Consider the following 16,580-nt stretch of genomic DNA (forward strand, 5'->3'; position numbering starts at 1 on the left):
TTAAGATAGCCGAAATTTTACGATTTTTAAGTTAAATTGATTTTTGTACAAAATACAAAAATCTCTACCTTCAGGGGCTAAAGAGCCAGGAGCCCCGTGGAGGGAGACAGGAGGATATCGCCCTCTGGTCTACGACGACTGAAGTCGGAGAAGTCACAAGTCGCCCGCGCGAGCCCCCGCCGCCGGCGCGCGGCGTGCGGCCCGCGCAGTGCCGGGGCCGGACTCGCGCGCCGGCCCTCGCAGCGCGCGCCCGCTCCCACGCGCTCCCAGCATGCTCGCCCTGCCGCCCGCCGCGCCGCCCGCCCGCGCGCCCGCGCCGCCGCCCGAGCCCGACAAACACGACTACCCCTTCGGTGAGTGTTCCGCAGCCGCCGCCCGCCAGCGCCGGCCGAGGAGACGCAGCCGGCTCCGCGCGCGGCGGGCGCGAGCAGCCTTGCGGCGGCCGGCGCTGCGTTTTATCATCCGCGATTAGATAAAGCGAAATCGCTGCTGCGCTCCGCGGGCCGAGTGCCTGCAGTGCCCGCACGAGCGGCGCGCGCGCAGCCCGTCGCCGCCGGCGGTGGGTAAGAGGCACCTCCTCGAGAGATGTGTCCGCAGTGCACAGCTCTGTGGGCCCCAGCGATGACGGAAAATTACGATTCCGTCCGACAAGTGTGAGGATGATAAAGGAAGACGAAAGTGTAAACATTGTAAGTACCCAATCAAAATTATCAAAATAAGTAGATACATAACAGTACTACTGAGAAGGTAGGCGAGTAGCTAGTACAGCCTGCTGCAACCGTCGGCGGGCGCGACCTGGCGACGGCTGCGAGCGACGTGGCACAGGCACGGAGCGGGCACGGGCACGGAGCGAGCACGCACAGGGCACGTGACCGACTGTGAACCGACCGGAGCTCCCGAGCTCGTCAAAAGTCTGTGAACGCAATAGGGGTTCTAACTCTTTTACTTACACTTTAGCTGTGTTCGATTTCCTTTTAATTATATCTTTTAATTATTTCAACAAAAGTACGAGTGATACCTACGCAGACTCACTTTTCAGGATAATACCTGTATTCCTAGGTACGTACTGTACGTGCGTACGTACGGTACGATACGATACGTAAGGTACGGAGGGCAACCCTAGTAAAGACTCAGTTTTCCAAGTATTGAGAGGTTTTTTAATTGTGAAAAATACAAAAAATCACTTCTGGTGTGCCTATTACACTTGAAGTGTTCCCTCAATTTCATCTAGAACCATCATCATCATCATCCAGGATCCTGACTACCTTAATAAGAATTTTCAAATTCGGTCCACAATTGCGAGCGCGGACCGACTCCAGTGCGCTCGCCGGGCGTAGAGCGAGAGAGTCTCTAGAGGTCTCGCAGACACGAGCTGGCGGTGGAACTACTGCTAGTGCGCGGCGCTGTCGATCACGGTTCATTACAATAGTTGAAATGTTCGACGTGTCGTAGCATATGTAGTGTAGAAAAGAAAACTCGCAGTCGACCAGCGAGCAGCGACCTGATTCACATTCAGCGCGGGCGCTGCGCGGGGCGGCGGCGCGGGCGCGCGGGGGGGGCAGCGATAAGAGCCCGCGCCGCCGCCCCGCGCCGCGCCGCCCCGCTGAAGCCATGCGCCCATGCTCGGCTCGACGACGGTATGATCCAATAATACACTGTAATCTTTGGGTATGATTGCAATTGCTACGGAACGGAGCTGGCGACTGGCTCTAGCAACACTTTTTCTAAAAGCAAAAATGATGTCTAGGGCAAATTTGTACAAATATTGTTACGAATGTTATAGTCGAGGAGCCGAAGAGGGGATTTTTGCCATTACTCGAGCGCGGCAGTTGAACATAAATAAGAATACCTCCACCAAGTATGAGCTCTATACGTATTTCCTTTTTTTTTATATATAATATACATATAGTATATATAATATACAATAATACTCATCCAGCACGTCAGATAGGTACCTATAGGAAAAATTGTTTAAAATGATAGCTAAAAGGCATTTTGAAAATCTAACGATTTGACCGTAACGAAATATAATAGAATAGGAGGGTTCCAAACTTACAAAATAAAATCCTTATATTTCAGTATCAGAGCCACAAGCACGTTCAATTGTTTGAAGAAAATAGTGTAAAAAATAATCGCTAATATTTTCTAACAATTACAGTAAGCCGAAATTTTCGAAATTGCCTTTAAAGTCTGCAGTTTTTTTTCCCACCGCTGAAAGCGAAAAATGTTTTTATCCAATTATATTTCATAACATCTAATCTACTAAATGTAATCGGTCCCCATGACGCTTTCGTAACTGCAAATTTAGCATGCTGGGCTCCCCTACTATTAGGATGCTTAATTCAATAAATATTTATACTTAAAATGTTTTTAAATAATGCATTATTTTAAAATGAACTTGATTACCATAAAACCCGGACAAGTGTGAGTTGTACCAGTGAAGAAGGTTCCAACGATGTTACCTAAAGATGTAATAATAAAATATAAAGGCTCATAAACAATACCTAAATAGCAACCGGAATGGGGATGATGTTAGGTTTGAATATATTGATTTTTATGAGACATTCGGGTAAATAATGTCGATATTAACTAATTAATGTGTAAAAAGCAAAAATATTCTGGATGTTTGCAAAATAAATAAGATTACAAAATTTCAAATTCTACTAAAAATCTAGACGGAAAATTCTCATCAATACAAATTAACCAAGCCCAAACACAAGGTAGCTACTGTAAACCGTTAAGGAGTTTCCTTTCCTTGATCTTTATCAACACACCCCTAATGACAGTTATAGGTAACCCATCTAGGTGGAAAGTCCTCATCAATAAAAATGAATCAAGCACAAACACAAGTCAATCGTTTAGGAATTCCCTCGTCTGTATTTTGGCTTCATCATCAGATCGATTCCAAACCATCATGAAATTGTAGTGCTTTAAAATATATGAAAAAATTTACAAACACACTAGTCACCCACATAATTTTTGAAAATTCCCCGCGATTTCTCCAGGATCCCATCATCAGATCGTGACATGATGACTATGGGACCACATGGGGGACTATATATCCTTTTAAACCAAAAAAGAATTTTAAACAAACCTAAATCGGTTCAGGTGTCTTCGAGTAGTCGATGTAGGTAGCTACATAAAAAAAAACGATCAACTTGAGAACCTCCTCCTTTTTGAAGTTGCTTAAAAATTTACTAAGCCCAAACACAAGGTAGCAACTGGATACCGTTAAGGAGTTCCCTCAATTGTCCTTGATCTTTAGGTACTAACACTTTCCATAATAACTTTCAACCCCTGATTCACCCCATTTTGATTTAATTTTGAAGACAAAATGATATGACCTTTTTCGTTTTAGTTACATTTGAATTAATTCAGTAGTTTCAGCGTGATACTTTATCAAAAAAAAATACAGACAGAGAGACAAAAATGAAAAAATATATTATCGATCATATAATGCCCTCCAAATAAAATTATTAAAATAACTTCAACTTGCGGACGCCCGCGACTTCTTCCGCGTGAAAATCGATGTAAACTTTCAACCCCTATTTCACACCTTTTTAACTCAGAATACAGAAAACCACCAGAAGGAGTGATAGCGCAAAGAAGTGAAGCCATTTAAACTACACATTTTACGATTACTCACTCTGTGTTTGTCGTGTTGTTTGACGTGCTATACACGTGACAAATTTAATTAAATTAAGCCGTCTTGTGCTATTTCTTCGTGTAAAAATGCCGTTGGTAGAAAAAAGAAACTGAATAGGATCACATTTCACGTGTAAGTAGCACAAATAAATATTCTTATGTTAAAATAATGAATAATTTTTACGTGAATTTAGTTGTCATAGAAACCGATGACTTCATTTTGTAAGTGTTGCCAATGTAATTGTTTTGATTTTCCCTACTTTTAATTTCAATTCAAGGATTTATTATTTATGTAAAATATTAATCAACTAAATAGGTAGGCATAGGTTCCGGCAATTAAGTTGAAATAAAATTGTGGTAATCAGCGCAGATAAAGAAAGTGTAAAGTAATCTTAAAGCTTTAAAATTTTACAAATAACAATGGCGTGCTATATTATAATAAGTTCGTTTGTTCTTGTCTGTTTGTGTGTTTGTTTGCACATTTGTTTGTTTTCGTGTGCTTGTTTGGTCTTTTGTTTGTTTGTGTACCTACTTGTTTGCTTGTTTGTTTGAGCAAGAGGATTAAATAAAATATTTTTATCTTCAAAACACATTCTTAAAAGATATTAAACCAATTCAATGGCCTTATTTATACTTGAATTTTAAGAGACATAAAAATTAGAGAAATAAGACGAGATAATAATAACTGTGCACACGATTGAAATACATATTTATAATAATAATATAATATAATTATATGGAATATATAAAATTATTATTGTAAATATGTATTTCTTTAGTTCGTTAGTTGATAAATTTTATAATAACCGTCTTATTATATCTATTATTTATTTGTCCTTGTCTTAAATTTTTTAGAGTTCATTTTCTTGCTGACTCTTAGCAATCACTAGAAAACCGGTCCCACTGTTTTTATTATTTACCATACAAGTTAACATTTAATGTGATGAACTGTACACTTATTGTTTTCCTTTTAACATTATAAATGTTTACCACAAAATAGGGAAAAATTTAACAGCCTCATGTACTAGCAACATTACGCGGGTGAGAATTGCGACGAGTGCAGGCTGTTGTGTACAATTTTTGGACACACTGCGCACTATAGAATGACATCTAAACGTGGCTTCTGGTGGTTTTCTGTATTCTGAGCTTTTTAATTATATTTTTGCAACTTTTTGAAGTATAATAAATAGTCTTCTAAACATTTTACATAAACAAATTTACCTTATACTTACTTATGTACTCTCATTTATTTATTAGTTCTTTTATTTTTAATTTTTAACAATGTCAATATAATTATAAAATACAAAACACTATAAAAAAATTGTAAAAAAAAATCAACCCTCCCGCTGCGGGACATTTGAGTGCTCAAGCAACCGGTTGTGAGGAACCTCCTCACAATACGCGCCGTCTCAAGAATCACTGCCTTCTGTATCCGACTCTTGATCCAACAGCTAAGCGAAAGCTTCATAAGGTTGAAGCTTTTCGCTATAAGACCATTAACTGAAACAACTATCGGAACAATAATAGTTGACTCAACATTCCACATGGCGGTAATCTCGTGAGCAAGGTCCAAGTATTTTGATACTTTTTCCTTTTCAGCTTTAACCAGATTATCGTCATGTGGAACTGTAATATCAACAACTATTGCACGACGCACTGACCGATCGACTAGCACTATATCCGGTTTATTGGATACTATATACCTGTCAGTGATAATCGTTCGGTCCTAGTAGAGCAATGCACTGCTATTTTCAAGAACTGACACTGGTTCGTACCTATAGTAAGGCATCTCAAAATCGATAAGGCCATACTGAAGAGCAAGCTGTTGGTGGATTATCTTGGCTACTTGATTATGTCTGTGCAAGTATTCGCCGTTAGCAAGGTGAGAACACCCGGACACAATATGCCTGAGGGACTCCCCAGGACGATGACACGCTCGACAGATGTCTGGAGTGCCATCTTTCATAATGTGTTTCCGGTAGTTTCTCGTCTTTATAACTTCGTCCATAACTGCACAGACAAAACCCTCGGTTTTCCCAAAGAGGTCACCGAATTTCAACCAAGATACAGATGTTAGGTATTAGATCTACATCCAGCAACGAAATGAAACAGCAGTGCGTGTTGCCAGTGTTGGCAGTGAGTCATCTCCGCCATCACTGGCAACGTCATCAACCCATATTCGGCTCACTGCTGAGCTCGAGTCTCCTCTCAGAATGAGAGGGGTAAGGCCATTAGTCCACCACGCTGGTCCAATGCGGATTGGCAGACTTCACACACGCAGAGAATTAAGATAATTCTCTGGTATGCAGGTTTCCTCACGATGTTCTCCTTCACCGATGGAGACACGTGATATCTAAGTTAGAGGTGCACGCCCCGGACCGGTTTCGAACCCACACCCTCCGGAATCGGAGGCAGAGATCATATCCACTGGGCTGTCACGGCTATTCAAAAAGTCGAATTACCTACTGTTTAAAGTTTTATTAAAAATAACGACAAAATTAAAAGTCTATCAAGTCAAGCGCCCTCTCTCAAGAGTTTTATTTGAATGTTGATAACCTTTGGTTGCAAATGTGACCCCGCGCTGTGTCTCTGACGAGTGCGTACCTACTCATTCTTCTGCGTCGTATCGAATATAAATAATAACAATGTATTGAGCAGAACATTTCCCCGCAAATCAAATATGTGTTCACTCGGCACACAGTTATCTTTGATACATTTACTTATAGATTTTTTGCCGTAGCATTTTCATTTATAGAAAGGTAGATGCGTCAATAAGAAGTAGTAATTTCAAACAAACGTCTGTTTCGAGAGACGCCTAGGCTCGGTTAAATGTTACCCACGCATACCTAGTCTCGAGACTAGGAGGTTCAATCAATAACCAGACATAGACTTTAAAAAAATCGTAATCGTCAAGAACATTATCAAATATTTCCAATTTGAACAATATCGTAAGACTGGGCGCTCCCCGCCCGCTGCCTGCTCATTAAAACCACAGTAAATATAACAAGTTAAAACCGTCATAAATATAAACATGTAATAACGTTGGAACCGTTCGTCGCGGCACAGGCGCGGCGGGCGGGGGGGGGGGGCCGAGCTGATAAGAGCGCGACCTCCGGCCTGTGCTTCAAAATATTAATATCTTATTTAATTTAAAACAGTCATCCTCCCCCCGCCGCCGCCCGCGCCCGCACCCCCTCGTCTCGTCCGAGGCGCGCGACACTAGTTGGGTACTGCGGCGCGCCGCGCGGTCGCATCGCCAGAGCCATCGTGCTATAATGCATGTTCATTTCATTGCACCCTGCACAGTGCACAGTGGAGTGCCACGAGTGGGTCGCAAGGGTCGGCTCGGGGTTCCGTAGGTATCGTACCGTCTGTATGTACCAAATGTAATATACGTCGAGTGTACGCTAGGTAGGTAGACAGGAGCTAACGTAGGCACCTTTTACAATAACAGTAAGGCGTTATCAGTCACAAGCACACCACACACAATAGTATACGAGCAGTCATAACGACCAGTGATTGTCTCTATAGTCTGTGGTTAGCCTATGTAGGTGCATCGTATATTGTGTATCGTAACTTCAATCACGGAGTCTTGGTCTTTGGACTTTAAATATATCGCTCCCTTGAGCTACCCACTTACATATACTAACACGTTTAGAAAACTCAACACTCACAAAAGCTAAGATTTACCTGATGGAACAGCATGTGACATAGGTGTAGGACCTACGCATGTACTACTTAACTACCTACTTAACTTAGGTAGGTAGTAATGGTAGGTCCATTTTTCTACAGCCTTATCATATCAAATCAAATCAAATCATCATTTACGTATTTGCTAGAATGTGGTACATGTTTTGATCATATCATCATCATCAAATTTTATTGAATTTCATGTATGTTTATTAATCTAAGCCCAACCCAACAATGAGTTACTGCCTCTGCGCAGTAACTCATTGTTGGGTGTTGATGCGTTACCATAGCAACATGTATAATATGCGTTGCCATAGCAACACGTCGATGCCATTATAAACCATCGTGTACGAAATTTTCCTTGACATATTGTTTCTCTAAATTTGAAGTAAGTAGGTTTAGTTCAAGAAAATGAAACGACCACAATCTACTTTAACGAGAGCAAAAAGAATGGTGTTACCAAATTAGTGGTGTGTTAATTAAAGCTGCATCTAAAAGAACTGTCATAAATATTTTACGGCTTGAATTAATACATCACTAACTCGGTACCACCACAGTAAATAGGTAGGTACCGCCTTCAGACTGATCAAAAGGTAGCACATAGTACGATTTTTCGCTTATTAGTTTAGTAGAAACATTATTGTGATTTTGAAGTCGGTTTTATTTTTTTATAACCTTTTTTTTATTTTTTTTGTGATAACATGTTATAAATGTAAACAAATATCAAGTATTTTGGTTATAAATCACCTTAAACCACGACATTTATTTTGTTATGATTAATACTCATGTACTCGTACGTCGGGACAATCAACCAAACCAATTAAAATAAACCATTTTAACCTTTAATTTATCACTCCCTGTTTCCTAATATTAATATGAATATTCAAAATCTTCTTTGTTTCTGTTTCTTCTCATCCTCATCACTATACTTCTAATGACAGTCACAACTCATATAGGTGAAAAGTTATCACCAATACAATTTAATCAAGCCCAATCACATGGTAGCTACAGTAAACTGTTGAGAAGTTCCCTTACTTGTCCCTCGTCTCCATCACTAAACTCGTAATGACAGTCACAACACATCTAGATGTAAAATACTCATCGATACAAATTAATTAAGTCCAAACACAAGGTAACTGCTGTAAATCTATGAGGAGTTCCCACGTCTGTGCGTCGAATCCATCATCAGATCTTTATTGAATTGTAGTGCTTTAAAATAAATAATGAAAACATTAACAAACGCACTAGTTGGCCCTGTAATGTACGAAAGTTCCCCTCGATTTTTCCAGGATCTCGTCATTAGCACCTGACATGATTACTATGGGACCAACTGGAAAGCAAAACCTTTTAAACAAAAAATAATTTTTCAAATCGGTTTAGGCGTTTTCGAAAAAAAATAATTCGTCGGGAATTGATAACCTCCTCCATTAGAGGTTTTGACGGGCCTCCGTGGCGCAGTGGTATGCGCAGTGATCTTACAAGACGAAAATCCTGGGTTCGATCCCCGCCTGAGCCGAATGAGGTTTTCTTAATTTGATCCAGGTCTGGCTGGTAGGAAGGAGGCTTCGGCCGTGGCTAGTTAGCACCCTACCGGCAAAGATTTATTTACCTTCCGGAACGATGTCGTGTAGAAACCAAAAGGGGTGTGGATTTAATCCTGCTCCCACTCACTTACCATCAAGTGAGATTGTAAAGATTCTGTGCGCCATGTGGGCGGCGGCGGGCCCTGCCAGCCACTGCCGTGAACTATTCTGTGGCTGTGACTCGAGTACAGTTGCAGTGTTCGTCACCGCGACTCATTAGCCTGCGGGCACAGTGCCGACAGCGCGCAGCTAATCACCAAACACATTAGGCGCCCGTTAGCTGCAGCTACTGCCCGTCGACTCGCTACCGACGACCAGCGGTACATACCTATCTAGACATAACCACGCGTGTTCCCATTGACAGATGCCTACATTCATTGTAATCCGGTAGGTACGTATACTTATGTACCTAACTAGGTACTCCGTAACTACTCTTAAATTGAAGGTCTCAAAATTACTAAACAGATTACACAATTTAAATATTCATAACTTTTTCTTCTATTAAATATCTTTACTTAGACAAACTTTTTTGTGTTAGAAATTTATAACGAAAAAGGTTTTATTAAAAGAGCAAAGTAAAAATATTTTTATTAATTAATTTTCACCGTCATTATTAAAGACTAAAATGGTGATTTTAATGACGTGCATAACTCTAAATGGCAATTTTGGGACTTGGTGACTTCGCTCTACGGGGACGATATACGATACAACGTAAAGTAGCATTGTTTCCTGTGAAACCTACCTATCTACTCGTTGCTATTGGGTTGTTATGACAACTTCCTGTTTTAACCCCTGACGCAAAGAGAGGGGTGTTATGTATAAGTTAGATGTCGATGTCTGTCTGTCGCATCGTATCGCAGCTCTGAAAAAGCGGAAAAAGGTGGATCAATTTAATTACGGTTTTTTAAATTAGGTAAAATAAAAATTAACTAGTAGGTACTTACCTACATCATGTACCTATTGCAAGACCATTTAAGCTTTTCTGTTTCGATGGTAACTTTCTGGCATAAAAGTCATTATTACCTATAGGTAGTTAATTTCACGACTTTCGGGGGTCTTTAAAATTTAAATTTTATATTAATATTTGAAGTACATACTTGTAAATAAAACATAATCTCACATAAAATAAAGTAAGTAAATACCTATTACCTTTTTATACACACATATTTTGAACAATAATGTAAGTAGGTAAGTTACCTACCAGTCAAAATGACTGCTTATTAGGTAGGTAAAGCTCTTTAAAAACTACTCAACGGCAGATAAAGAAATGAGATTCGTAGTGAGCGCTGCTGTGCACTCGCGCGGTTGTTCACTGCATGAGCACTTGTGCACTAGATAGGGAGGTAGGTACTAGGTGCTTGTTTCCGTTTTGTTATGTGTAAAGAAATTTTAAGCAGACTACTCCATTTGTTTACAATTACAAAGTTTGTGCATTTTTGTTTCCTAATAGGTAGGTAATAAATTGACATTAGGCAAAAATAAATAAATAAGTAAGTAATTAGAAAGTCAACAGTAACAGTTATTAACACCGGGACTGTTTATGTGACTCATTGCTAATGAAGTCAATAACAAAAAATAGATTAGCAATGTGACAGAGGCGCAGACGACAGAACCACAGTAAATGGGCCTGAGTCACGAGCTCGACAGAACTGTAAGTGTATAGGCAGAGTCGTCTGGCGGAAGCGCTGCTCGCTGCAGCACCCGCGCGGCCACGCACCGAGCGGGCGCGGACTCATTCCGACGGCCTGAGTCACGAGCTCGACAGAACTGTAAGTGTATAGGCAGAGTCGTCTGGCGGAAGCGCTGCTCGCTGCAGCACCCGCGCGGCCACGCACCGAGCGGGCGCGGACTCATTCCGACGGCCTGAGTCACGAGCTCGACAGAACTGTAAGTGTATAGGCAGAGTCGTCTGGCGGAAGCGCTGCTCGCTGCAGCACCCGCGCGGCCACGCACCGAGCGGGCGCGGACTCATTCCGACGGCCTGAGTCACGAGCTCGACAGAACTGTAAGTGTATAGGCAGAGTCGTCTGGCGGAAGCGCTGCTCGCTGCAGCACCCGCGCGGCCACGCACCGAGCGGGCGCGGACTCATTCCGACGGCCTGAGTCACGAGCTCGACAGAACTGTAAGTGTATAGGCAGAGTCGTCTGGCGGAAGCGCTGCTCGCTGCAGCACCCGCGCGGCCACGCACCGAGCGGGCGCGGACTCATTCCGACGGCCTGAGTCACGAGCTCGACAGAACTGTAAGTGTATAGGCAGAGTCGTCTGGCGGAAGCGCTGCTCGCTGCAGCACCCGCGCGGCCACGCACCGAGCGGGCGCGGACTCATTCCGACGGCCTGAGTCACGAGCTCGACAGAACTGTAAGTGTACAGGCAGAGTCGTCTGGCGGAAGCGCTGCTCGCTGCAGCACCCGCGCGGCCACGCACCGAGCGGGCGCGGACTCATTCCGACGGCCTGAGTCACGAGCTCGACAGAACTGTAAGTGTATAGGCAGAGTCGTCTGGCGGAAGCGCTGCTCGCTGCAGCACCCGCGCGGCCACGCACCGAGCGGGCGCGGACTCATTCCGACGGCCTGAGTCACGAGCTCGACAGAACTGTAAGTGTATAGGCAGAGTCGTCTGGCGGAAGCGCTGCTCGCTGCAGCACCCGCGCGGCCACGCACCGAGCGGGCGCGGACTCATTCCGACGGCCTGAGTCACGAGCTCGACAGAACTGTAAGTGTATAGGCAGAGTCGTCTGGCGGAAGCGCTGCTCGCTGCAGCACCCGCGCGGCCACGCACCGAGCGGGCGCGGACTCATTCCGACGGCCTGAGTCACGAGCTCGACAGAACTGTAAGTGTATAGGCAGAGTCGTCTGGCGGAAGCGCTGCTCGCTGCAGCACCCGCGCGGCCACGCACCGAGCGGGCGCGGACTCATTCCGACGGCCTGAGTCACGAGCTCGACAGAACTGTAAGTGTATAGGCAGAGTCGTCTGGCGGAAGCGCTGCTCGCTGCAGCACCCGCGCGGCCACGCACCGAGCGGGCGCGGACTCATTCCGACGGCCTGAGTCACGAGCTCGACAGAACTGTAAGTGTATAGGCAGAGTCGTCTGGCGGAAGCGCTGCTCGCTGCAGCACCCGCGCGGCCACGCACCGAGCGGGCGCGGACTCATTCCGACGGCCTGAGTCACGAGCTCGACAGAACTGTAAGTGTATAGGCAGAGTCGTCTGGCGGAAGCGCTGCTCGCTGCAGCACCCGCGCGGCCACGCACCGAGCGGGCGCGGACTCATTCCGACGGCCTGAGTCACGAGCTCGACAGAACTGTAAGTGTATAGGCAGAGTCGTCTGGCGGAAGCGCTGCTCGCTGCAGCACCCGCGCGGCCACGCACCGAGCGGGCGCGGACTCATTCCGACGGCCTGAGTCACGAGCTCGACAGAACTGTAAGTGTATAGGCAGAGTCGTCTGGCGGAAGCGCTGCTCGCTGCAGCACCCGCGCGGCCACGCACCGAGCGGGCGCGGACTCATTCCGACGGCCTGAGTCACGAGCTCGACAGAACTGTAAGTGTATAGGCAGAGTCGTCTGGCGGAAGCGCTGCTCGCTGCAGCACCCGCGCGGCCACGCACCGAGCGGGCGCGGACTCATTCCGACGGCCTGAGTCACGAGCTCGACAGAACTGTAAGTGTATAGGCAGAGTCGTCTGGCGGAAGCGCTGCTCGCTGCAGCACCCGCGCGGCCACGCACCGAGCGGGCGCGGACTCATTCCGACGGCCTGAGTCACGAGCTCGACAGAACTGTAAGTGTATAGGCAGAGTCGTCTGGCGGAAGCGCTGCTCGCTGCAGCACCCGCGCGGCCACGCACCGAGCGGGCGCGGACTCATTCCGACGGCCTGAGTCACGAGCTCGACAGAACTGTAAGTGTATAGGCAGAGTCGTCTGGCGGAAGCGCTGCTCGCTGCAGCACCCGCGCGGCCACGCACCGAGCGGGCGCGGACTCATTCCGACGGCCTGAGTCACGAGCTCGACAGAACTGTAAGTGTATAGGCAGAGTCGTCTGGCGGAAGCGCTGCTCGCTGCAGCACCCGCGCGGCCACGCACCGAGCGGGCGCGGACTCATTCCGACGGCCTGAGTCACGAGCTCGACAGAACTGTAAGTGTACCTATAGGCAGAGTCGTCTGGCGGAAGCGCTGCTCGCTGCAGCACCCGCGCGGCCACGCACCGAGCGGGCGCGGACTCATTCCGACGGCCTGAGTCACGAGCTCGACAGAACTGTAAGTGTATAGGCAGAGTCGTCTGGCGGAAGCGCTGCTCGCTGCAGCACCCGCGCGGCCACGCACCGAGCGGGCGCGGACTCATTCCGACGGCCTGAGTCACGAGCTCGACAGAACTGTAAGTGTATAGGCAGAGTCGTCTGGCGGAAGCGCTGCTCGCTGCAGCACCCGCGCGGCCACGCACCGAGCGGGCGCGGACTCATTCCGACGGCCTGAGTCACGAGCTCGACAGAACTGTAAGTGTATAGGCAGAGTCGTCTGGCGGAAGCGCTGCTCGCTGCAGCACCCGCGCGGCCACGCACCGAGCGGGCGCGGACTCATTCCGACGGCCTGAGTCACGAGCTCGACAGAACTGTAAGTGTATAGGCAGAGTCGTCTGGCGGAAGCGCTGCTCGCTGCAGCACCCGCGCGGCCACGCACCGAGCGGGCGCGGACTCATTCCGACGGCCTGAGTCACGAGCTCGACAGAACTGTAAGTGTATAGGCAGAGTCGTCTGGCGGAAGCGCTGCTCGCTGCAGCACCCGCGCGGCCACGCACCGAGCGGGCGCGGACTCATTCCGACGGCCTGAGTCACGAGCTCGACAGAACTGTAAGTGTACCTATAGGCAGAGTCGTCTGGCGGAAGCGCTGCTCGCTGCAGCACCCGCGCGGCCACGCACCGAGCGGGCGCGGACTCATTCCGACGGCCTGAGTCACGAGCTTGCCTACGATCAGAGTCCGGACGAACTTTCGATTATTTCAACAACAACTACATTTTGTAGAATCGTCGATGAGACTCACAACAATAGAAGAGGAAGTTATCCTTTATCCCTACCATTGTTTTCAAAGGTTCCTAATTAGTTATAAGAAATGTTAATTAAATTTTTGAAACTACCTACGTGTACCATAATTCGTAGTTTGCTTCCGCTATTTTCTTAAAATTCGATGTGGTGTCACAGAAGATCATACGAAATGAGTCTTTTCGTGATGAAGCCGGTGAAACCCTTATAACGTCACGCGTCTCCTTTACATCCGCTTATGTAATGTAGGTATAGAAACTTTCTCATAATTTCTATTTCAAAGTTTAACACTTTAATAACGATTACGTAAAATAATATAATGATTAATAATTACCAATAAATAAATACTCCATCTTATTTCTTTAGCGAACAGTTTTAACTGGATTTTCAGTCATTTCTTTCAGATACGGCTTTAATTAACACGAGAGAGAGGCGATATTATATTATATACCTACAGTGTTCTACAGCTTGCAAATCATTACCTATTACCTAGTAGTAGTACCTACGCACCTATCTACGTTATTATTTAAGTAATATTGCATAAAGTTCAATTAATAACGTAGTTATTAAAAAATAAACTCACAAATAGGTACAGACAAAACCTAATTACCTACTCGGCGCGACTCGAGCGGGGCAGGGGGGCAGGGGGAGGGGGATAGGTAGGTACTCGCTCCGGTCGCAGCGCCTTCGCCGAACTCGTTAATTAATTGCGCTGCAAGGATTATACCTCTTCCGGCGGCTCCGTAGCGTTTCCCACACGTGGAGGGAACCCACGGGCCGGTCCGCGCCGGTCGTTCCACCCGGCAGATACCGGCGCTATCGATTGAAGTCATCAGCTAAGGTTTGCGCCGATCGTGGCCAAGTTCACTCGCGATACGCAGATATACGTGCGGGCGCGTCGCACGCACGGTCGCTCGCTCGCGTATCTTATCGGCAAGGACGAACGTAATCGCCGCACGGCTCGCCGGGAGCGGCGGGCGCGGCCAGCGGCGGAGCGCCCGGGACGGCCGCACGTGCGCCGCACCGTGTCGCCGGCCCGCGTAATCCCCGGCGACACAAAGCGCTGCGGCGAGCGCGCCGGGACGCCACGGGACGCCGCGCTCTCGCATCGGTTTTTTTCGACCGCGATACTCGGAAGCGAGAAAAACTGGTCGTAGATTTACAGCGTCCTTACCGCTAATACGATAAAATTTATAGGTTCCCGGGAGACGAGTCGCGCGGGTGATGATTTGTAGCGCGTGACCTCGCGGCTCGCGCGCGCTTCGAGGAATCGTCGCCGGCGATGATGGATTTTATTATCATCGCTCGGATGTAACGCTCGTGAACACTTTTTGAAGTAGGTATATTTTTTGGGAGAGCTCGGCAACAGTCTCTCTGCGCACGACGCGGGCTGACAGCGCTCACGTGTGATAGCTTATCGCTGCACGATCAGCTGAGCGCACTGCAGACGCTCGCAGCTACCGGCAGCTCACTCTGTGACAGTCGCTCGACGGCGGCGCGGGCTGACAGCGCTCACGAGTGTGATGTGTCATGCTTACTCGCCTACCTACTGTGCTACGGCAGGAGCAAGAGCTGACACAGGGTCAGCTGTAGGTATGTCCATTGTCAGACCGGCACCAGGCCGTCACACGATCAACGTTCAACACTGGTGCATATACGTACTAGGTAGGTGTAGTACAACAACAAACGAAACAAACGAAAATGATTGAATATGAACGAATTGGTTATTCGAGGACATTCTAATCATTGTTAGCATTGTATGCTACGTAAGTAAGTAAATACATTGAAGTGCGCCCCTAATGGTGAAACTTTTCTCTTGTAGGTAGGTACCATCTGTATATTAGGGCACACGGTATTCCGTCGGGTACCTAGTAGGTATAGCTAGGCTTTGGCGACTTCTTCTCGTTCTCTCTTCGGTTTCGGTCGTGTATGCACTCTGCTGATATTTTTGTGAGGAAATAGTTAGCTTACGGCTGTGTAGTGTCAGTGTGTGGTTGTGTGGTTGTACGGCGTGTGTGTAACGTAGCGCGGGGGAGGGGGACGGCGCGCTGGGGCAGGGCCGGGGGCGGCGCCGGCGGCGGGCGCGCGCAGGCGCAGTACGCACGCGGCCGCCGCGCAGAGCACGCGTGAGTTAGCGAGCGAGTGACAGTGACGTGATGTTGCACGACGCGTGGCCCGCGCAGGCGCACTGGCACGCGCGCCCCGAGCACTTCGAGCTGGACGCCTTCATCGCCGAGGTGAACAACAACTGCAGCAAAGGTGAGCGCCCGACCGACGACGGTGTCGCGACCACTGACCACTGACCACTGACCACTGCTCAGTCGCCTGACGCCTGTGTTCAGTGCATCTACCTTATTATTTATTACTTGTGTGCCCGCGACTTGGTTTAAGTGATACTTATTCAATCTTCCTTGTGGAACTATAATAATATAATAATAGCCAGTAGGTAATAGTACCTAACATTATAATAAAGTTTTCAGTAATTTTGGTTATGCAAGGTCTATCACCCCTTGTACCTAGGTACCTACCTACCTACTGACCGACCGACATCATTAAGTAAATACTTTCATCCATAGTTCTAGGCTATACTAAACTAACTTAGTTAAGTAACTATCATTATTTAGCTATTTA

At 46.9% G+C, this 16,580-nt stretch overlaps 1 protein-coding gene across 10 annotated transcripts in view; it reads left to right on the forward strand.

The window, feature by feature from the left end:
• The first annotated feature begins 210 nt into the window (after positions 1-210).
• LOC112049845 (transcription factor BCFI) overlaps positions 211-16,580 on the forward strand; it is a 48,640-nt gene continuing 32,270 nt past the window's right edge. For 2 of the 10 annotated variants that reach the window (XR_008252443.1, XR_008252445.1), the window contains exon 1: positions 15,726-16,208. Coding sequence is in view for 7 of the 10 variants with exons in the window: in XM_052891498.1 (XP_052747458.1) it covers positions 16,106-16,208 (103 nt within the window). In the remaining 3 variants the exon portion in view is untranslated. Of the gene's footprint in view, positions 354-15,722; positions 16,209-16,580 lie in introns of those variants that run through there. The other 8 variants (XM_052891501.1, XM_052891503.1, XM_052891499.1 and 5 more) reach the window with 7 other exon arrangements.

The sequence above is a fragment of the Bicyclus anynana genome, chromosome 4 (assembly GCF_947172395.1).
Source record: "Bicyclus anynana chromosome 4, ilBicAnyn1.1, whole genome shotgun sequence".
Lineage (NCBI taxonomy): Eukaryota > Metazoa > Arthropoda > Insecta > Lepidoptera > Nymphalidae > Bicyclus > Bicyclus anynana.